At 38.3% G+C, this 23977-nt stretch overlaps 1 protein-coding gene across 2 annotated transcripts; it reads left to right on the top strand.

The window, feature by feature from the left end:
* The first annotated feature begins 1021 nt into the window (after positions 1–1021).
* Positions 1022–21487, top strand: SPI1 (Spi-1 proto-oncogene). 2 transcript variants are annotated; one of them, XM_009895643.1, is made up of 6 exons: positions 1329–1373; positions 1634–1636; positions 8334–8427; positions 15660–15847; positions 19796–19952; positions 20639–21487. In XM_009895643.1, the coding sequence occupies exons 1-6, from the start codon at positions 1329–1331 to the stop codon at positions 20953–20955; spliced, it is 804 nt and encodes a 267-aa protein (XP_009893945.1). In that variant the 3' UTR covers positions 20956–21487. The 2 variants fall into 2 exon arrangements, with proteins under 2 accessions (XP_009893946.1, XP_009893945.1); XM_009895644.1 differs by lacking the exon at positions 1634–1636 and having other exon boundaries at positions 1022–1373.
* The last annotated feature ends 2490 nt before the right edge of the window (positions 21488–23977 follow it).

The following is a 23977-nucleotide window of genomic DNA, read 5'->3' on the forward strand; positions in this document are numbered from 1 at the left end:
GTGGCTGAAATTCCCCCTCACACATAGACCCAGGTGAGTGGTGAACAGGCTACTTTCAAAAGCAGAACCTGTGGCACATGGGCATAGATTGAAAGGGAACAACGCAGACAAAGAAACTTCACTTTTCCAAGACATTAGTAACTAACTGCAAAGCAAGAAGGCATTTTGCAGAACAGGAGTGTTCTCCCCTTGTAGCAAAGCCCCACCCTGTACACCCTGCCCCGTGGCCCACTCACCCCTGCCCCTGCCTGAACCTCAGTACGATGGTCATTTGTTCACTTCAGCCAAATGCAAGTAAAACAGCGGGATAAAGAGAGGGGAGAACACCCTGTGATACAAGCTGAAGCAAAATCTCTACAAGACATTTCAGCACTGTTTAGATACAAGTCTACAAATCTTGTTCTCCACTCACTGCTAAAGGCACTCAGGACCTGAGAGCAGTCGTCATTGCATGGAACATGTATGACTTTTCCCCACTCGCTTTCTCCTTGCAGGAGCTAGAAAAGAAAAGAAATCACACGAAACAAATAAGAGGCCTAAGTATCTTTCACTGAATCATTTTGCTCTATTGCAAAGTTTATGAAGAAAGTCTCATGGGCTTAACTTCAGTGTTATTGTATATTTGTAGATTGTATATTTGAAATTGCATACTATTTTTTTCCTTTCTGCGAAGTATCGCCACCTAATTCCAACACAGGACTATTATTACAGCAAGTCTATGCCACTGCACTGTCCTCACAGAAGTTGTCAGGACTGCGTCTCTATGATACATCATTAAACCAGAGAGCAGCACCATCGTTATGGTTCATCTACAGTGGGAAGCACATAGTCTTCCACAGAGCACTGCACCCATACGCTTGTTTATTGGTAGCAGGCCCAGGCTCTGCGTTGCTGATTATACAGTAAGCACCTGCCCATGGCTGATCTGGCTCAGGGCAGACTTCCTGTTACAGCGCCGCAGCTCCCTAAAATGAGATTTATGCAAACTGGCTAAAAGCTGTGATGTCACAGCGCACTGATAGACCCAAGGGCTATCTCCCTTCTACAGACATTTGATAAAATCAGGAACTTCACATACAACTCGGGAAGAAGTTCACCTCAGAACCTATTAGGGCAAACTATGAAAACTTGTTAGGGTCCTTCTCCTATCCTGAGATCCATCACTGCAAAGGGACTCCACGGAGTCTGAGGATCTCGTTTTTTCTTTCTTTTTTTCTTTTTTTTTCCTTTTTTTTTCTTTTTTTTTTTGTTTTATGTGATTTTTTCAAGTCAGTTATTCTGGATGTTTGAAAACTGAATTAAGAAAAATTCACTCAGAAGTTGGCTGAATGTTGCAAGCTTGCAAAATGGAAGGATTTCCCCTCATTCCCCCTGTGAGTATATGGGGTTTATTCCTAATATGGATCATTGGGCTCAGTAGCAAAAGTAAACCAGGTTTTGTTATTTGAGAATATCTCTGTTTTGGTCTGTACTTGTAATGCCAGGAAGTTGGGCTTAGGTCAATATATAAAGCTAGTGACAACATTGCAATGAATGGGAAATCAACATTTCCTCCCTAAACTTGTATCTGATTTTGATCTCCATTTGTTTTCACAGATTAAATGTATGGTATTTTTGTACAGTATGTGCATAGCAAGTCAGTAAATTTTTTTCTTCAGTGCCGGCTTTGTCATATAAGGCCGAGTCTTTCTTCAGGTTGTAATTCTTCATAATTTGGAGTCTCTGACATAGTTTATGTATTTAAATGTCTACCAATCTGTGAGAGAAGAGTTGCTGAATACTGATTTTATGTACTGCAGATTTTAGGACTCTGTGCTCTTTGCAATGGTGGTATTTTAGTTCCTAACTTCAGTTTCTCTTGAACTGAATTCTCTTGAATTCACTTGCTATGAAAAAGCAGTTGGTGAATGAAGGAAAAAACCCACAGCCCTTAATTGGATCTTTCAATGTTTTCTCGAAGATACAAATCTTTCTGTATGCTTATGAGGCTGTTTCTATCCTTTAACTCTGAAGCATTGTTACGCTGCTGTAATTTATTGTATGGTGACTTCGGAAATTATTATTTATGAAGAACATAATGTCACTAACCTGTTGTTCAGAAACAAACCTTAATGGGAAACCTCTAAGCAGAATGGGTAAAAGAGGCCCTAACTAGATTTTATTAAGTTTGTAGAAGCTGAAGACATGTCAGATAAGGTGTTTTACTTGGCTTTTTATGTGGTAGATGACTTATGGTTATTGCTATATGCGTTCAGAAAACAGAAAGAGATAATGCAAATCCATGAGCCCTTTCAACAAAACTTGTATCAAGTTTTCCTTTTATATTGTCCCATCTAACAAAGGCTAAACACACATTTCCTTATCCTCCACCCAGAAAGATGGCCCTTTGAATTCCTTTCATGTTTGGTATCCACATTGACTGAAAAAATATGTCTTCTTTTCGGGAGACCCTTTATTCTAGCAGCTCATCATCAGTGTCCCTGAAATCCCCTATCTACCCAAAGGGTGAGAAGAACCTAAAAATCTTTTTTCTTTGTCTTTTTCTTAAATATAGCGAGTTGTCCAGTGGATCTACAGTAAATCTGTCAGGACAGAAATCTGAAAAGAAACTGAGAAAATGAAAAAATTACACAGAGATTTCTCAATATGTTACTTGTTGGTCTTTAAAAAAAAATCTAAAAGAAGCCCAAACCTTGCCCTAAACTACCCCAGAAACTAGTATTTCCATTAAAAAAAAAAAAATCAATTGTTAATTTTTTGTCCACTCATTTTCTGGACTCTTTTTTTCAGCGTTGAATTCCAGTGCATACGTTGAATAAATGGAGTGAAAACCTAACACAGTCTGGCCCATATTCTATTTGTGTTGCAGTTAACATTCTGGCTGAACTCTGCTCAGATGAATGATACAACAAGCAGTGAAAACACAATTATGTCTTACAGGAGCACTTGATAGAGCAATTTTGTTTTTATTTTTGTGATTAAAATGTCCACAAATTAATAATTTTCTGGTTTGTACTTTCAAAATTGTTTTAAGTGCACTTTGAGCACTGCCAGTTAGAGCCCCACATGGCATCGTTACAAAAGTCTGTGCCTCCTGGGACTTTTTCAGAGAGAAGACATGAGCCTGTTTGTAGACAGGGGTTTCTGTAAAGCAATACTTCCCTCCTCCGCCCCTCCCCTTTCAGTTGAGGGTGGGTCAGTAACTGCCTTCCTCTTGACTACGCTAGGAAACTCTTACCCTTCATTTGGAAAACGCTGCTCAAATGGTTTAGGAGTACAGCATTTTTCTCTGATGACTAGGAATTTTGTATGGAAAAGTTCTGCAAACTGAGCCCCATGTCTTCCAGTGCATGATAGAATCTATTTGTGCTATGGGGTGAAAAATTACTGAGTCAAACACCTTTGCCTAAAGAGGGACCCAGTTATTTGTGGGTCCCTAAGTAGCCACCTGTAGAAATCACAGCTTTGAATGGAAGTATATTTGTATGAGAGTGAAAATGCCCCACAGAACCACTCTGTTCCACATAACTGCGTTGCCAGCATGGTCCAATGAGGCTGGCCCAGTGAGTTATCACAGAACGGTTTAGGTTGGAAGGGACGTTAAAGATCTTTTAGTTCCACCCCCCCTGCCACGGGCAGGGACACCTTCCACTAGACCAGGTTACTCAAAGACCCATCCAGCCTGGCCTTGATCACTTCCAGGGATGGGGCATCCACAGATTCTCTGGGCAACCTGTTCCAGTGTCTCACCACCCTCAGAGTAAATAGTTTTACTCATCTTTTCTAAAATAGTTATAGTGTATTTTTTTTTTCCAAGGAAATATGGTTAATTTTGGCCTTAAAAGTTGTCTCAGCAGCACATCATTGGAAACACTGTGGGGTATTTCTGAATCACATGCCAGTGAATAGTTATGTCAGGATAACAAAACAAGATCAGCATTTAGTGAATTTACAATCACCTGGAATCATCTGACCAAGTCATGGTAAATAACAAGAAATTTCAGATTCCTATTCAATTGAGTCCCCTGTATCTCTCTTAACCAATGCCAACCAAGCTTTCTCCAAGCGGTTTTGTGGCTTTTCCCTTGACTTTCAGGGAAAAGAAGGAAGATGAAGGCAACTCTCCACTTATCAAAGTCAGTGACAGATAAAGTATTGTTTGTTGACCTCTTGCTCGAGGTTGGAATATGGTTTTAGATACTGTACTGCACCTTATGGCATGTAGGAAAGGAGATATCAACTTCAGACCACAGCTATGAGTTGCTAACAAAGCTTTCTGTCGCTCTTTTATATGAAAACAATTTATAGAACAAATGGCCATTGACATCAGTTAAATTGTAACATAAGCCATTCTTTGCTTTTTTGTCAGGGGAAACAAACAGTTCAGTGTCATGGAAGTGCTATTAGTAAGTAAGATGATGAAATGGGTGTGTGGGTGGGGAGGTTCCAGAGAAGGACAAGGCAAGTGGGTGAAGACTGGTGCAAGAGGCAACAGCAGCACATGGTGAAATCTCCTTTCTCTAACTAGAGAAAAAGCTTCTAATAAAACTTTTTTTAAAAAAAAAAAAAACAGAGAGAGATTAAAACCAGGTTCTTGGAAATAGTTTCTCTAATGAATAGAGGAAAATATCCCACCTTCCCATAGGATGAAGATAATAAGAGAAAATCCATATTGTACTGTCTCCTTTGACCACCATCTTATTAAGTTTACCATACATAAACTTTTAAATATCTAATATACATCTTCCAATATTAGTTACTGTACCCTTGAAGATCAGACACCAACATGGAAAGTGCTGCCAATTGAAGTCCTTTGTGGGGATGGATTGGTCCAGGTTGCATGAGTTAACAAGGATATACACATAAATATTTCATCAAATGGATCACTGAGCAGAAAACAATTTCAAGGAAAAAATTTCCCACAATCCATAATAAAGAGATTTTAAGTCCCAGAGTTTCAAAACAGAGTTTGTAAAAACCCAATGATCTATGTAAAAGCAGACTGTTTTTCAGATGTTGAGTATCTGCAACTCACTCTGTAGTCAGCCAGATCTGTAAAAACTCAGGGAATCACTTTTTTAAGAGTCTATTTAACACACCTTCCTTTAGGTCTGATCATTGAATACACATCTGAACTTGTAAAACAAGCTTTTGAATGGTAGAAATAATTCATTCTCAGCTCTCAGACTGTGAGACATTCTTGCCTGTTACAGTATATTGAACTGAAATGAGGGAGTTTGAAAAATCTTAGGGAAGAAGAGATAACAAAGGAAGAACACAACTAGGAAAAGTCAAACATTCTGTCCCATGTCTAAAATTTGTATTGTTCATCTACTTTTGAATTGAGGTTTGGCCTTCCTTCCAACCTATGCTTCTGTAAAGATATGAGTGATAGAGCTTTTCTTGTTGCGTGGAAATTTTATACATAGCAAATTAAGCCTAGATTGACAGGACAGTGACTTCTTCGGAAATTTGTTTATTTTTGTCTAAATATTTATCAGAACTACAGCTTCTATGCATTGAGATATTGAAAATTTTTATAATTTCTGTCAGTTTCTAGTATTTTAGCTGAAAGGAAACAAAGATTTTTCTTTATATGACTTTTTTAACCTCCATTTCTCCCAACTAGGATGATGTGCATTTTCCATTTGGATGTTGAGGTGTCTCCTTTCACAGAATATGAATGCTTTCCTTTGAGTTATGACAAATTAACAATTTTGAATATGAAGGCAAAAACTTCATACATTCTTCAGGTCCACATGATTTAACAGGAAGCATATATTTATGAAAAGGAAATATATATTTATGAAAAGGAAATAGCAGACCACTGGAACAGGCTGCCCAGAGAGGTTGTGGAGTCTCCCACACTGGAGACATTCAAAACCCGCCTGGACACCATCCTGTGCAACCTGCTGTAGGTAACCCTGCTCTGGCAGGGGTTTGGACTAGATGATCTCCAGAGGTCCCTTCCAACCCTGACCATTCTGTGATTCTGTGAAATGGAGGGGTGGGTGAATTAATTTGCAAAGATAATGAAAAGTAGAAATTCCATTGAGAACTTTATCCTAAAGAAAGCAAAACACAGTCTCATTAATTTTTCTTGTCAGAGATCAGAGTACACCACGGGTCTAAGGAATAGGAATGGGTGAATACATATAGCCAGTCATGGTTAGACAGAACACAAAGAAAATATGGAGGGGAAAATCAGAAATATTAGAGAGAATTCATGCTGTACTGTGTCCTTTGACCACCCCTCTGAAATCTGGAAAACAGTTTATACATCCGATTAAATCTCTGTGTAGATGGGGAGCAATTCTATTGGAATCATATTGATTTGGAAAGGGAGACTACACCTACATCCTCTGGAGTCCAGAAATGAATCCCTTCACTTGTATCCCTAATGTGACTACAATTAAATGATGATTTTCTCCTTTTGCTTAGTCTTTCCCTCGGATTGTCTTTATTGTGCGTTACCATTTTCTCAAGATTTCCCCACATGTATGTACCACCACAGATTATATTGCGAGCTGACATCCAGACAATAGATTTTCTCCTGAGGCTTTAGATATTCCATGGATGTGATGCCCAGTTAGTGTGTACTCTGGAAGTCATGACATTTTAGGCAATCTTACCCGTCCATTTTAATATGATATGCTAATACAGCACGCAGGTGCTACTAAGGATCTAACAAGGTCCAAAGTAATTTCTAAAAGTATTTGCTATTACTTTGTGCTCTAACATCTGGGAATAAGTCCCTCTTTTTCTTGATCTAATTTCTCCAATATCACCATAGAAATCACATCCCTAGAAAAAGGACAATCTTTAAAACCCCAAATTCCAACAGAATGAACCGAGGGAGTTAACTAGAAGAATTAAAGAGTAAAGATAAAAAGCAATGGTAACTTTGATGTAGTATTCATCAAAAAAAATCTTTTCCTTTCGCCAGCTGCTTATCTACCACTTCCATCTGGATTTTAATGGCAGCTGCTGCCTTAGGTTTCATGTTCTCAAGCAGTCTAAAGGAGGAAGAAAAAGAGACGCTTGCCTACATTTCTAGCATGCTGTCACCTCAGCCTAAGCTTACAAAATGCTGGTGTTCCAAAAATGAGACAGATTTATGGAGGGAGATAAGGATTTGGGACATACAGATAGGCACATGAACACATTAACATGTGAACATAAAAAATATGTTCGTCATGTAAGTTACCATGTTTTACATATTTGTCCTTTTCTGTAAAGTTAGTTAACAACATTAACAGATGAAAAATGTTTCTATTAGTACCTCCTAGAAATAATTTCGTTTCAGAACAAACGGCAAGAAGATGTTTGAGTTCTACATTTCTGATGACACCATAAGAATTTTTTCTAACTGAAAGAAAATACTGTAACAAACTTAACTGGAAAAAAGTTTAGCAAAGCCCTGTGAAGGACATTGCCCTGCTCTAACTCTTCTTTCTGGAAAAAGACAAAACCAAATGTTAAACAAAGCAACAGAATTATGCACAACTAATAACAAACAGACCACTTTTATTAAAACAACGTAAGATATTAAACAGTATTAACATTGGATTACTAGGAGAGGGGAGGAAGACAAGTGGGAAACTTGCCCTATGTCACCTTGTTTTAAGAAGATAGAGAGGACTTTAATTACACAGCTAAGCATCCAATAGGTCACAACTCAATATCTGCCCCATATTTGGACTTTTAAAGTCTTCTGTGTGCATACCTAACAGCCTTGTGCAGCTGATTTGAACCAGTAAGCATTTACAGTTCGTTTTGGACAAAAACTGAGAAAGAAAATGTATTTATGCCCTCTGTCAATGTCATTACCCTCCTACAAACTGCCACCATTTAGTGAGACCTCCTAGAAACACTCAGAATAACATGCTTAGGCAAGACAAATTTCTGCTTTCTCTTTTGTGTAACGAGTAATAATAATAATAATTGTCTGTCACTACCAAAGAAAAAGTTTTCCTGCTGTGCTAGTGTGATAGCATCTTGGCTTGGGCCTGATGTCCAAGATAGCTCTCTAAGTAGTATCTGCCAAAGATTGGAGGGCAGATTATCAAGAATTTGTGTAATACCACAGGACAAGTTCTGCTACACAGACTGGGTCTAAGGTGATGGATTAATTTTTTTTTTTGTTTTGCAAACCAGTGTTTGGTGTTAAGCATTTTATTCCAACTGATTCAATAAGAATTTAAAGCCTGCCTCCCCCTTCTTTCCCGAGGCAATAAAAAATGTGTTGGCATCTCCCCTTCGCTAACTATATGAATAATTTCGAAGAGATTTGTGTAAGCTTACACTTCTAAAAATTCCTCTTATCTCTACAGCCCTCTGAAGATATGGTACCCTATGAGTCAGACCTCTACCGACAGCCCCATGACTATTACCAATATCTCAACAGTGATGGAGAGAGTCACGGTGGTAAGTTAAAATATATCTCATTGGAGCATAAAGTCTCGTGGGATACCACAGGGAAGAGATTTAGGACATTCAGGAAAAGAACAAACGTGTTGCTGTGATCTATAATGTATAGACACATACTTTCAAATCAGAAACCAACAATATTTTATTCTGCTTAATAGCACTGTTCCAACCCAGCAACTGCAACACAGTTTCTCTGAAAGAGAATTTTAGAAAGCACTGAATGATGCAAGGAGCTTCCAGGACATTCAATGTATTGCCAGGAAGGTGGGATCTCATGATCTCTACCCTTCATTATCTTCACTGTGTTTTTACTTTCCTCTGCAGACCAAAAGCACTCTGCTTGTTTTGGAATTCTTTGAGGATATCAATTTGCAGTACTATATTTCTCTTCTTGTGTTCCCATCTCCAATTTCTGTTTGACTTAGGTCCTAAATACTTTATTTGTGCCTTCATTTTAATTATGTTTCTTTGGTATTTGGCCTTTTTTAACTCCATATATTTCTCTCTTTCTTTTGATCTCTTTTGCATGGTGCCACACCTAGCTTTAACTCTCACTGTTCCTCCAGAACACCCAAGTACTTCCTTGTAGCTGTTTGTCTGTAAAGCTAACTCAATATAAACTACTGTATGATTATTTATTGCTTCGATTCATGTATGTGATTTCAAAGCTTTGGTGTCTTTATATTTTCATGTCGCCTGGGCACTGGATTCTAAATCAATGCAGAGGGGAGAGTCTTGCTTTGTGAATTTTGTCTCCCATGAAATACAATGGTCCAGCAACACCACCCTGGAAATATCAGAGTCAATATTGACTCAGGAAGGAAAAGCACCGTTCTACTGTATCACTCGTGGCAGTCCCTTCAGATCCTGGAGTTTCCCTAAAAGACTCCCACTGATATAGCAACTGGACCCATCACTGCTTAATTTAAGACATCTAACAACTTCACATAGCACTCTTTTATCTGTGGCAACAGAAGCTACCTTAAGGGACAGCAAGTTACAGAATAGGATTGTTCTGGGTGTTTAACAGAAAGAGTCCTACCTAAATTTGTTTTCTACATTGCATTCAAGAAACACCTATATTATTCTTAACACCTGGAGACAAAGAATTAATTCAGTTTTTATAAGTTATCTCATGGCATCTGTCAAGTCATATTAATCAAACCCAGCAAATTCCACGTGGAAATTCAGGGTTTTTACATTATAACCTGTACCTGTTTACACACCCATAAAATGAGGATAACATTTATTATCTCAAAAGGCAATTGTGGCAATTAAACAATAAATACAAAAGAAGACATGTAGGAAAATGCACTGGGAAATAACTTTTCTGTCATTAAATCTGGGCTACCTCAAGCAACAACATCCCTTTATCTTTCATAATCTTATCATCCCATCTGGTTTACTGCCCACTTTTCTGTTGGAAGGCTGTTCCTAGGCTACACTGCTCAGATCATTAACATTTTTTACTCATCATAATGAACACAACAAAAACTCCGAAGTCACCTGTATGGGTTATGGCCTAACAGTACCTAAACACCCGCTTTGAACAGAAATTTGTCTCTTCCTAAACCTGTGTTGCACTTGTCCTAAAGACACCAAAATTTTTTTTTCAATGCTTTAACTCCTACAGTCAGTGGTTATGGAAGACGAAACTTAATCCCAGCCTGCACATTTCAATCTTTTTTTTTTTTTTTTATGAAAGCACCTGTAATGTAGTTGGTTCTGTCTAAATATCTAATATGCCCTATGCTTTCCTGAATTGCTCAGAGTCCAAAAGAGCAATGAACAACCAAAGAATACAAAGGGGAGTGAAAAACACAAATTAACACATTTTGCTTCATTCCTATAAACATTTACTAACCCAACTTTAGCTTTTGTTTTGTTAACATGACAAAACTAGTGGGTCTTGAGAAGAGCTATGCAGAAGAGCAGGAAAGAGACGTCACTAACTACTTTAAGAAATATGTACTAAGTGTTCAGAACAATGTGGATAAAAGCATAATGATGGAAAAATGACAGGGAAAACACATAAATAAGGTGCTGCAGTGATAGCAGTGAAGTGAAAGAGCTCAGAACATGATTAGGTAAGAAAAAAGAAGAAATAAGTAAGCAGAATTTTAAGAGAGGTGTTCAATGTGAGGTACAGTGAGATGTTTGGCAATATATAAAAAACAATTTTGCAGGTCTACTTGATAACACTATGGACCTCAAAGAAAAGCTACCAGACAAAGTAAATAGATACCACAAGACAGAATAATACTTCTGACTTTGCTGATAAGGGACTGCTAAAGAGAAAGAAAGTCTCTCTCAAGTGTCAGACTACCTCTCTCTCATTGCTAGCAAATAAGTTCCATGAAAGGGAAATGGCAATAGCTTAATCTGTAGATCTGTGGTACGTGCATTACTGTCACTTTTCTAGAACATAATGCTGAAGGCAACCCTTACTTTATGGGTACGTGAGCAAGTAGTAAAGTGCACATAATAGTTTGTCACTAATTTAATATGTAGGAGATCATTGCCAATAAGCGGACACTAAATTCAAGAAGCAAAAACACACCAGAAGAATATCCATATGTTCATCACAACATGCATTTATTTTGTATACCGTAGCTTAACTATTTTGTAAATATTGTAATCAACAGAGAGACACAGTCATGCAGGACAGAAGCTACTTCAAGTGATCATGTATTAGTCCATTACCCCACCCTGAGCTTGTATGCTAGTAAGTTTGTAAATGTAATACAGCATATTTTGTAACACTAATGCAATATTAGTAATTACAAAATGCCACTGGAGCTTTGTCTTTAAGTTATTACTAAACATTATTGGTTTAGTAAAAATCACTTTTTGTATAAAGCTGAATGCTGACCCTTGTTCACTTTGTTTCTAGCCTTCATGATTTGAGATTTCATTTTCATCATATGATCATTTAGGAAACTGTTTAAGAATTCTGTTAGGATTTTAACCCACATAGAAGTTGAGGAAAGTCCAAACATGTGAACCTTAGTCTCAAATGCTATATGGCAAATAGAAAGAACTCCAAACTTTGTTAAAAAATCCCCTTGCTTCAAAGCCATTCTCATGATTTGCTGGGGCCTGACTCATAGATTTTCGAACATTTGGCATTATTAAAATCATGACTTTTGTAAAGTGAGAGCTAATGAGATCCTACTGTCATTATAGACAAGGCTGCTGTACTGCTTAGGAGCACAGCATTTCACTCAACAGAGATCGATTCTGTAGGGAGTCAAGACATTCGTTTTCCAGTGTCCTTCAATATTTTTCTCATTTCCTCTATGGGCTTTTTCTTGAATTGCTTTTTCAGATGAGCAAAGCTTAGTGGGAACTGTGCAATGTGACACTGTGTAAGAAACCCTCTCCTAGTTCAAAATGAGTTGGAAAACCTGTACAGCACAGAGCAGCACCACTCAGAGACACTAGCTCGGACCTCATAAGTACAGCCATGTCAACACAGTCATCTCCTTAGAGCGGGCAGAGTGCTGTGCTGACAGAGCTGTCACGTTTCCGGTTCAAACGCTGGCTCATGAATTTCTGCACTGGTTTTGCACTGTGTAATGCAGATTTAGTCTGTTACTCCACTTTATAATAAATACTTTCCTTAAGCCTATTTCATATTCTAACTGCTGGTTCTAACATTATTCATCTATTAAAACAGGAGCAAAGCAATTTATATTGGTCAGAAGATGACTGAGAAAGTTCAGAAATGTTTTCTGACTTGCAGAGTGAGAATCTACTTCTCTGGTGAATATTAACACAAAACCTTTAAGTCCACTATTGCTTCCCAACAGGCTAACATCCTCTCTGTCATGGGAGGGAGTTCAAAATTCATTATTGTCCTTCCTCTAACCTTTCACTACATAAAACACCAAAACAAACATGATCTCCATGTCTCTATAAGAGAGAATTTTTTTCACATCCTCTTTCACTTCACATGAAATTTCTCATAATGACTCCATTGTGTAGCTATAGCTTGGCTTTTAATGACATTTTCCTTTACCCAAAGAATAGACACTTTCCATTTCTAGAATTTTTCTCTTATTTCTTTTTTCTTCCTTCCACCTTTACATTTTTAAGAAAACAACAGAATTGCTATGCGTTACTGACGTAACACTAACAAAGAACATAGAAGTAAATAGCTGCTGATAACTCTAATCTGCAGACACAGACATTTAGAATTTTTTAATATTTTCATGTGCAATAACTTAGCCAGAATGGTTAACTGCAGAGGGGCTTGTGGAGACAGAATCTCTCTTTTAATGCAAGTAAAACAATATTGTTTTTCCTAAGCGTCACTGTGACATTATAGGTAATTTAGAAAGAAATAAGGACTTTTCCTCCTGTCACAACTTGAATATTTGGACATAAGTTTGTGTTGAAGTAATTTCTGACATAGATTTATTTTGTAACATACTAAGTCCCTAAATGCTGTGCTATTAGTACTATTCTACTATAGTATTTTTACAGCAGCACCTAATTCCATAAGAAAATAATTCAGTAACAACTAAGCTAAATGTTACATAGTGATTAACATGAATATGCAGAAATAGTGTTCCATAGGTTAATTTTTTTGCCAAGAAAGAGTTTAAAAGAACACTTCTGGAGGCAGCAGGAACCTTGTCATAGGCTCCAAAAAACTAAGAGGTATCTTGCATTATAAAAACGTGACTGCTGATAAAAAATATTTAAGAAGAATCAAAAGTAGACTGCTTGGGGCATGCACAGATACTCGTGGCTGTGCATGGTGGAAATGTATTTTCTTCTCTCTTAATCACCATAGTTACTACTAGTAAGGCATTCCACAGCTGAAGACCCGCAACTGACAGCCTCAGAGTTTTGCCTGGGCTTTGACATACTCACAATTATTCATTGATCTCATATGCTGTAGTAGATTATCAAAGGCAAGGGGTCTTTTGAGATTGCCATCTGACAGAGGATCTTCTGCACAAGGAGCAGAGTCAGATCATTCTAAGGAACAAGAGCACAGATTACGGGTATATGGGCCCTCAATTATTAGCTCCACTTAGAGAAATCTGCAGTAATTTAGTCCAGAGAAAGCATGAGTTAGTGTGGCTCAGACTTACAAGTAAACAAAAAAGTTTCAGATTGAAAGTGCCCAAAGCCTCCTACCTGGACACAGCCTTAGATGACCTGTGGATTCAAACTCTCACACACTCTACACTCCTGGGTTGGGGCAGATGTAAATGTAGAAGTACCTGGTTACTTTGCACCCATAAAAACCACTTTTTTACCAGAGAAAAACTTTTCCCCTAACACTGCAACACGAAGACGTGCTGCTGCGCATTATAATTACAACTTTAGGCTATAAAATCTATACATAGCCCACAAAAAGCACTATACAACAAAGCAAAGAAATTACAAAGTAATGCAGCAGCTCCCTGGGTGCTTTTATAAGCACCTTTTCTTCCCTTTCACATGCAGTGATGTAGTTTATCCATGAATCAGAAAAGCAGGAAGGACAAAAAAAGTAAGCACTGGTGTGGTAAATGGTCTGATGGAGCCCCCAGATAAATTTCTACAGACCTGAGCCATAACAGCAGCTAAAAGTAACTTCTCAGGTACAACTCTATTTGGTACAAACAAATCACTGGGTTTGCTCTAAAGGAAGCCACGTTCAAAGTCACTATCCCAGATTTAAAATCCTCAATGAGATTAGACCTAATTGTTTGAAACATAAGTGGGGAAGGATGAGACAGAAGCTGAGTGAAAGAATAAAACTGATATTTAGGAAAAAATATTCACAGCACATTAGTATTCAGATAATGTCATAGGCAATAACATCATATTTCAGAATGAGACAATTGCTCCTCTATAAATTCAGTACAACTACACTTGGAACAAAATGTTCAGTTCTGTCCATCACTTTATCGGAAGGATGTCAACTGCTGGGAGGGAGCTTGGAGAAGTGCACAAGTATGATTAGGGGGGTGAATATAGTGATTTATGTTGAAAGACTGAGTGCTAAATACATGCAGCTGGGTTAAGTGGTAATTAGGAGTACCTTGTAAGGGTACATTATAGCAACCTGAAAACACATGAAGAGTAGGACAGAAATTATTTATAATAATACAAGGGAAGAAAACTTGCAACTGTAAGATATAAATTAGAACTGTTGCGCTAAATATCATAAAGAAATTACGACCATGAATAAAATGTTGCAGGAAAAGTTAAACTAAGGAAGATTAGCTCAATTAGAGCAGAGGACATGATGTTAACTTTGATTTTAAAAACAGAGTGCACACAAATATGTGCATAGTTATGCATGCAGCTACTGTATGTAAGAAAGAAATAGAATTTGCGATGCTTCACATTTCCTCTAGCAGATTTTAAATTCTGAGCAGCAGATATGAAATTCTAAAACTTACGGAGGCTTTTATTAAAAAATCAGACATCTAAAAATGAGAATTATATGGAATTTAATTTCAAAAGTAAATAAATCAGGAAACAGTATAGTGATTATCTGAGTACTTTTTATGGTTTTTTGAAAAATATAAATTATCACAGAAACTTACTAAAGAGATAAAAAAGGCTGAGAAAGGGTCTGCATCAGAATTAAGCCTCACTGTAAACAGTGTACACAAGACTGCCACAACGGTTTGTCTTTTTATTGTCTAGTAATGGTACTGAAAAACGTGTGACATACCAACGCATTATTACAAGAAATACCTAGGAAAGCACCGTGCCTTTTCTGCAGCATTCCTGAGATTTTGCTAGCAGTTTAAAATAAAGTCTGAGGATAATTGCAGAATGATCTGTAATTTTTCTCTATCTCCTCATTTCTATGCCATGAGGAAGAGTGTAATGAGAATATGACAACATGTAAATCAGTAGAATTTGCTGCCTGAATGAAAGTGTAAGATTGTTATGGTCTCTTCTTGGGAAATGTGGTAGCATTAGTGTCTTTTGCACCTTGTGCAAAATTATCATTGAAATCCATCTCTCCATCTAAGAGTATTCTCCTAACTAAAGTGGCCTAAGTATTACTTGCCAGCCACAGGCATTTATGAGACTAGGAAAAGAAACTTGACAGGGACCTATATAGATTGTCACAAGAGACAGACAGGTCAACAGGGATGATGTGGGGAGAGTGGAAAGGACAGTGACAGTAGTAGGAACCAAAGAAGGACAGGTAAATGCCATGTTTCTTAATCTTGTAATGACAGACAATCTGTTTTTATTTTCTTTAGATCATTACTGGGAATATCATCCACACCACATGCACAGTGAGTTTGAGACCTTTGGAGACAATCACTTCACGGAACTGCAGAGCGTACAGCCTCCCCAGCTGCAGCAGCTGTACAGGCACATGGAGATTGAACAAATGCATGTTTTGGATTCTGCAATCCCAACCACGCACATCGGACTCAACCATCAGGTATGGTCATAAACCCTTACTCAGAATTTAGAATGATAGTTAAGGGTAGGGAAAATAATGCATCAAGGAATGCATAGTTTTATATGAAAGAGATTGCTGAAACAAATTACACAAGCTTTTACTGCAGAAGCACTTGATATAAAACTTCATTCTCAGGCCAGTGTGGTTTAAGCATTCTTTTTATCTGGAGTCATGTTCCTCAAACTGTGCCTAAAAAGATAATTTGATTTAGTGGAGGCTTTTAAAATTTCAAAATTTTGTTAAATTTGGAATGAAAATCAACTGGTTTGAAATCCTGCAGAGGAACTGGACCTGAGAAGCCATGCATTGTCATAGCAAGGCTATCCGTGACTACTGGGAAGTATTCTGAACCTCAAAGTAGTAGGACAGTTTTAAATATTTCCAAGCAACCCTGACAATTTTACATGACCTGTACAAGAAATGCTAACAAAAATAAGTCATTGGCAATTTTACCACAGTGAAACAGGCTGAGGACAACCTACTTGTCTTTTTATCTGAAAGCAAATAAGCCAAGAGCCAAAACACAGTCTTGTCTGTGCTCAGATTTTACATGAAGCCAGTCATCTCCCTGTAGAAAAAGATACTCCATTGTACAGTAAAGATAGTCACCAAAGTGCCAGTAAGTTCTCACTAAAGCTGAAATTATAAGAGGTTCCATGGTACCGCAAAGACACTAAGCAACATAGGTGTGGTGATCACTTTTAAGTCCTGATCCTACAAGAATATGCCCAAAGTCATTACTGGGAGCAATACGAAAGCTGGGTGATCTTGTGCTAAGGAGTTTCCCAAGGCAGGCAAGCTACTTACAATGTGCTGAATACAAGACAGAGTAGGACTAAGGTCAGAGAAGAGTGTTTGGTGATTACAGTACTGCATATAATGATGCCATTGCTGAAGTTTTGTGAGAGAAACTGCATGCATGGCATTGACGTTTTGGGCTTCTTTGTTCAAAGCAAACTGGAATTGTGTACAAATACAGTATTAATCAAAAACAAAGCAGGAAAAAAATTGAGTGAATAAGTTAACACTGTCAACAGGAAACTGACTGACTGAAAGCCATCAAACTTCTCACCTACTACTCAGAAAAAAATCAGGAATAGAATATAAGACGTAGATTTAAACAAAGAATTAGGAACAGAAACTTACAAATAAAAAAAAATGCTTAATGGGACAGCAGTCTGTGGGAAGCTTCAAGTCGTTTCAGTTGCTCACTGCAACTGCTAAAACATAATGACCAACTGTTACCTCCAACCAAAGGAAAAAAATAAAAATGAGCCCCATTATGGATGTCTTTGGAAGTACCACTGAAACACAAGAGAGGGTGTTCCTGCTTATCCCACTTCTTTCTACTCAGTTATCAACTTTCATTTCAGGACAAAAGGCAGAGAATTAAGTTTATTGCAACTTTTGATAAAGAGCACTGTGCTCTCTCTGCCCCACCCCATAACAAGCTGCAGAAGATATTAGTAGGCAGAATTCACTACTGCCCTCCTCTTCCTTAGCAGCTGGGCATCTTTGGCTTTTTAATTAAAACTACAGTAGCTCATGCGAGTGGTACTCAGCGTGCTCTGAGGTTCACTCTGATGTGTTTCAGCCACAGTCCTAGGCAACACATACTATTATTCAAGGTATTTTCAAAGAAACAGAAGCAGGAAACAAGCTTTAATCCTCCGCTGAATTTGCCAGTTACTAACTGCACCCATCCATGTCGTGCAATATAGCGTTACAGTTTGCAAATAAAGGAAGAACATGCAAAGATATTTCTCTAATTTTCTGTTGATATCACATTATTTTGTGAAATCAAATTTGAGGCTCAGGCTGGTCTTGGGCAAGATTTCTTTAAAAAGTTCTGTTAGCCTGCCAACAGGTGGTCTCACCAAATAATAAATTAAGAAAAGAATAGTCATTCTGAAGGGAGAATGAAAGAAAAGGTTGGGAAACTGTGAAGAGCTTTAGAAAGAGGAAAATCACAAATGGATGCCACAGACCCTGAGACAACATCAGAACATGGAAAGTAGCTAGCAGTTTCTTGAGCCTTCTCTCTCCAGAACTCTATTAGCAACCTGGTTGTTTCAAACACACTAGCAGGTCCTCTGCGACTCTGTGTAACATAATTATGGGACACTGTATGTGTTGACCTACACTGAGTTTCAGGCGTAAAGTAAGTGTAAGCAAAAATACAGCAGATGATAGGGAAAGCGGGGACAGCGTGGGGGAAGCTTGCTCAACTCCCCAGGTTGGTCTCTGCAAGTCCCGTTGCTTGTGAGACACTGTTCCCCCTCCCTTCTCCAGAGCCCTCTCCCACCGTAGCCCTCCAGCCCTAGAGAAGCAGTTTCCTTACTTCTACTTCATCCCCCAACGTACTCCAGGTTTCCACAGCCTTTTTCTTTACAGGGGCACCAATCTCTGTTTCCCTCCCCCATAAGACATTGTCCCACCTTCTCATTCCCCTTCCCCCATGGCGAAGTCTCTCCCTTCCTTCCTACCCCTGAGGCCACAGCTTTCTTAACTGTAAAAAGCTAAAGGTGACTCTGTGGTGAGGGCTGAAGTTTCGCTCTTGGGGATCTGACAGGAAGCTTACACATACTCTTACCCAATCCTGGCCTTCCTGCCAGATCGCCTCCAGCCAATCTGCCAACTCATTAACCGCCAGCTGCTGCACCCCAAAACCAGCCCTTTGCACACTCGTCGTTGGGACATTTTAAGCTGGTGCAAAACTCATCTGAAAAGCACCACTCGGCAAAGCCCAACACGGGGTGGGTGGTGTGACACATGAAGTGAACACATGCTCTCCGCTTCAGTGCCTAAGGTGCCCTGGGAAGGGAATCAGGCTCAAGATGTCCTTTCTTGGTGGAGGGAAGGAAGAGCAATTCAAAAGGAGTTCACCTTCCAGGACCATCAATCTGGCCCATTTCATGAAAACCACATTCTGCTGAGTTTGGGAGATATTGGTTGTTTTTCTTTTAATGTAGGAATTGGGTTCTTACTCCCTGCCTCTCAGTCTGATCTGTTTCTCATTCTTAAACAAGAAGCTGCAATAATTCATGGCAACTGGTCATGATACCTAACAAACCAGATGGCAACTGAGAATTTACAGAGCTGAGGTATATTCCATGCTGCTCCTGACAAGACCTCTATATAAGGGCAACAAAATTTAGCACAAAAACTGGCTTGCTAGCTTTGCAGATGAGAAATCCCCATTAATGGGGAATTTTCAGATAGCCACTTAGGAAAAGAGAATGTGAGCCAATATGATGTATCCTTTATCTTAGTGCTAAGGCTGTTCCCCTCCTCACAGGGGAAATTCAGGACAGGAAGCTGGCAGCCCCATGTAACCCCTTCTCCAAGAGCTGAATGCAGTCCTGTAGGCATTCGGTGCTGTCGGAAGGTACTATGCCTGAGAAACAAAGAGGACAACAGAGCCAAAGCCAGTCAAACCAACCATGCTAGAGCAGAACTGTTCAGCTCTTTCAAATTTAAAAGAGTAGTTCCAGAAGGTCTATGTTAGAAAAAAGACTTGTTCTCAAAAGCAGTTTTACACAGGGGATGGACAACAGGGATCAGAAATTCATTAGGAAGAATGATAGCTTTGGGGAGATGTGGGAGAAGAGGGGCAATATCACTTGCATAAAATATAACATATGGGAAAGTTCTGACTTTCACAACCTTATTTCTCTTTCCATCTTGCAAAGATGCAGCTTTGTACATGTGGAAGTGTTGCCTGTTAGCTGGAATTGTTTCTTAATTGCACAGTATTTATTATAAATGTCAACAACTAAGTCAGTATTACCCTAAATAAACTCATATACCTCTTACTTTCTCCCCACCCCTTTTCTCTGTAACTGTCTCCATGACATTTCCTATTTTTATCTTGATGCCCCACTCTCTATAACTACCTCCTCCCTCTACTACTCTTTTCTTCCAAAGGTGTCCTATTTGCCCCGGATGTGCCTACAGTACTCCTCTCCACCGCAGCCCAGTTCTGATGAGGAAGACATAGAGAGGCAGAGCCCCCCACTGGAGGTATCAGATGGGGAGACTGATGGTGTGGACCCTGGGCCTGGAATTATGCATGGAGAAACAGGTCAGTGAAGACATCAAGCTATGTACTGAGCAGCTGTTACAGTACCATGATGATAATGAATAAAACTGTAGAACTGCTGTGCTAGTATTTTATCCCACTGCCAAAGATTCACTTTCCCTGACTTCTTGCACTCTCCTGTCCTCTGAATCTTTTATCACCATAACTGTGTCTGTATCTCAAATCTCATTTCTTTACATACTCTCACTTCATCCTTCTGCCTTGCCTATTCACATTTCCTTAATGGAAATGGCTTTTGCCATTTCTACTCCCATTTCCATTAACATATGGGAAAACCAAGGCAAGAAGGTCAAGGAACTGTTTTTTAAAAATATTTAGCTCTGTTTGCTCAGTACCTGAAAGTCAGGTTCTGTATTACCTACCGAAATTAGCTTCAGATTGGTTTCAAGTTAGCAATGTTTTTCAGTTAGCTTCAAATTAGCAATCTAATTTCAAAACAAGGCTTGGGCCTTCAGAATTCCTTATTCTTTTCTTCTTGGTACATCAATCCACATTATGTCCTCACATTGTAACACTGTCTATTGTTATAAATGTTGCAAACTGAAGAAGTTACATGACTGACAAACTAGCCGAAACAGTTATATGAATTATATACGTTCTGCTATTTCCCTAGGAACTACATGCTAATCCTAACGCTCCACTGCCTTTCTTCTCTGACTCTCACACAGGCAGCAAGAAAAAGATACGTCTGTATCAGTTCCTTCTGGACCTTCTTCGCAGTGGAGACATGAAGGACAGCATCTGGTGGGTGGACAAGGAAAAAGGTACTTTCCAGTTCTCCTCCAAACACAAAGAAGCATTGGCACATCGCTGGGGCATCCAGAAAGGCAATCGCAAGAAAATGACCTACCAGAAGATGGCACGGGCTTTGAGAAACTATGGCAAGACAGGGGAGGTCAAGAAAGTCAAGAAGAAGCTGACCTACCAGTTTAGTGGAGAGGTGATGGGAAGGGGGGTCACCGATAGGAAGCATTATCCTCACTGAGGCCATGGGACCCTGAGCAAGAAAAATATTAAGACCTCCTGGCTGGATACCAGCAGAGGAGATGATGGACGCATCTTTCTCTTTGCTTCCTGTGCCCCCTTCTCTGCCTTTAAAGGGCCTTTACCGTCAGATGTTTCTGGTACGAATTCCCTTCTTCAGCATCTGAGAGTCCTAGATGTGACAGAATACTTTGCTTCCATCCTACCAGTTGGACAGAGTTGGGAAATTTAAACAATGTACAAATATATTATTGTAAGGAAAGATTTTTTTTGATTGTATTGTAACTAAAGAATACAGCTGATGAAGTTTTGCCTTCAAAGGTGGTGCTGTGTCATTTGCAGTGACACTGCATTAGCTTACAGCTTTCAAACTAGCATTAATACAGGCTCTGCCGCAGCTCTCAAAGCAAGAGAGAAGTTTGCAGATCTTGGAATGATACCTGTTCTTTTAAATAGTAATAACATGTACATATTTAATAAAATTTGATATAATGAAGTTCTGGTGTTTGCATAATAAATGATTACTTCACAAACAAATCTCATGTGCATTCAATTATGCCGATACAGCTCATCTGAACAAAACGCACACTGAGTTATAGGGCCTCATCCATCTGTCATTACTTTTTAATTTACTTAGAAAGATCATCAATGCTGTCAAACTAAGTAACAAAGATAATAGGTGAGATATATTACTGTGAAGGAGACTACAGTGCTGAAGTAAATTTTAAAAAAAGCTATATACACACATCATTACTTTTTCCTGTGCAAATAAAGCCCCGCCAGATGAATGATTTCTATTCACTGATACCAAGAATGGCATTTATAGCTCTATCCAGTTTAGAACATAACAATTAACCATGTTATTCTGTGGTTTCACTCATTTTCCTGCTCCTGTTCTTTCCTCTTGCTGGCTTACTGCCACAGTCAGATCTTGATTTTAGCTTATGAACCTTTCTGGGAAATAAGTTGCATTTAATCATGTCTTTGCAGAATTCTAGTATAAAAGGTTTTCAAGCGTTTAACTGTGGACTTTAGTCCCTACTGTAAAAAAATTAATAGTAACTAAAAACAACTGCATTGTATAGATTGCACTCAAAATGCAAAACAAAAGATAATTCAACACCTGAGAAGCAGTGGTAAAGTTACCCAGTACATCTAAACACAGAAAAGAAAACCCAAGTCAACTAACACTAAGAAAATTACCATTTTAACTTTTAACATTATTTAACATATCTCAGCTGTGTTCAAGCACTCAGAAATCAGGAAATATTATCACAACTCTTCCAAAATAGATGAATTGAAATGAGACAGGTCTGTAATGAAGAGAAGGGTTTTGTTTAACAATATTAAAATGCAGTAGAACATGCCAAATATGACATTTTGGATTCATAACTAAGTATCCTAACTAACTAACTTGAAGCTTTCCAGAGATTGCTCCTCACTGAAACCAGAAATAGTTGAAAACAATGAGCTTCTTACAGACTTGAATTCTCAAAATTATATGTAAATGTAGTCAGTTGTATCTAAACTAATAATCTCACGGTGGAAGTGAAAAGTCTGGTGACATCACTGGGCTACAGTGTCTCCGTGGAGCTAAACAGAAATAAGCTTCTGCTTCAAAAAAAATCACAATGTAGTATTTCTCAATTCTTCTTCCCAGTTCATGAACATGATAAATACATCAGTCAATGTCAGAAATCAACTGAGAGTTAAAAGCAGGGGAGGGCTTCAGAACTTTATCCAAGACAAGAATAATAAAAAGAAATTATCTTAGAGTCTTATAACTAATCTTGCAACCCAACTTTTAGTTACTGTTCTTTAAGGATCATGTATATACTCCTGGTCAAACACTTTTTATTCAATTAGGGTTAGGATATGTCAAAGCTATAAAACAATTTAAGAAGAGAATTTTTTTCTAAAATCGTAGTGTAAGAATTTACTTCCTATGGGACACAATGTGGTACTTATTAAATTAGACTCATATAAACTCCATCTGCATCCATATTGCAATTGCAGGGTGGAAGCTGAAGACCCTGAAGGTAGCTTTCAGAAGACTAGAACAACATTCAATACTGACATAATTAGGGTTTCTTCAATGCTGAGCTAGAAACTCAGGACTTTTCTGCTTGGTACTGATGATGACTCTCCACCACTGACTTGCTACTAGAAAGAGATAAAAGATATTTGCCCTCATCAGACTTGTAGACTTGATATTCAAGAAAACTAGAGGATTCATAAAAATATCTTTATTGCAAACACAGCTTGAAAAGCAGATCTGATCGTTCTCTGACACTATAATTTGGAGGAGAAGGATCATTTCCTCTTGCAGGAAAACTATGATGACAGAAAATAGCTAACTGGTGAGCTAACTGTGGAGATGTTTAGGATATCACAAAAGCAATTTCAAGCTTGTCAAAAAGCCTTCTTACATCTCAGAGACCTAGTTTTCCATTTTCCTAGCAAGTCTTGCATAGAAAACAATTAGACACTGGAGAAATAATACAAAATTAAAATAAACATTCAAACAACACCAACAAGAACCTTTAAATGAGAGATTTGAGCACTGTGCATTACTATGAAATATTATTTTAGAGCAGTTACTTGTACTTGAATTGAAGAATTTGCATTTTACGTTGGTTTTGGCCAGAAGTAACATGGAAATGGAAGAATCTGAGGAAAATATTTCTGGAGACATTATTATTTATAATTAAAACATTTTAAAAAATACTCTTGAATATACTTTAATAAGCAGGTTTAAAAATTTCTTTATCTCCAAAGTTGAAATCTTTTTCTCTTCCTCTTGTTAATGCTTTGAAATACTGTTTCTAAAAATATTCACTCCCCATCTGTTTCTGGTTAGGTTTTTCATCTGTGGCATAAAGAGTCTGAATAATCATGTGTTGCAGCTGTGAAGGAGGCCAAATGATGATGCTTGTCCGCCACAGTACCGTTTGTATCTCCTCCAATCAAACTGGTCTGGATAGTAGGCTGTCTAATCAAGCTGAATTATCGCCATTCAGTTG

The sequence above is a fragment of the Charadrius vociferus genome, unplaced genomic scaffold (genome assembly GCF_000708025.1).
Source record: "Charadrius vociferus isolate BGI_N301 unplaced genomic scaffold, ASM70802v2 scaffold111, whole genome shotgun sequence".
Classification (NCBI taxonomy): Eukaryota; Metazoa; Chordata; class Aves; order Charadriiformes; family Charadriidae; genus Charadrius; species Charadrius vociferus.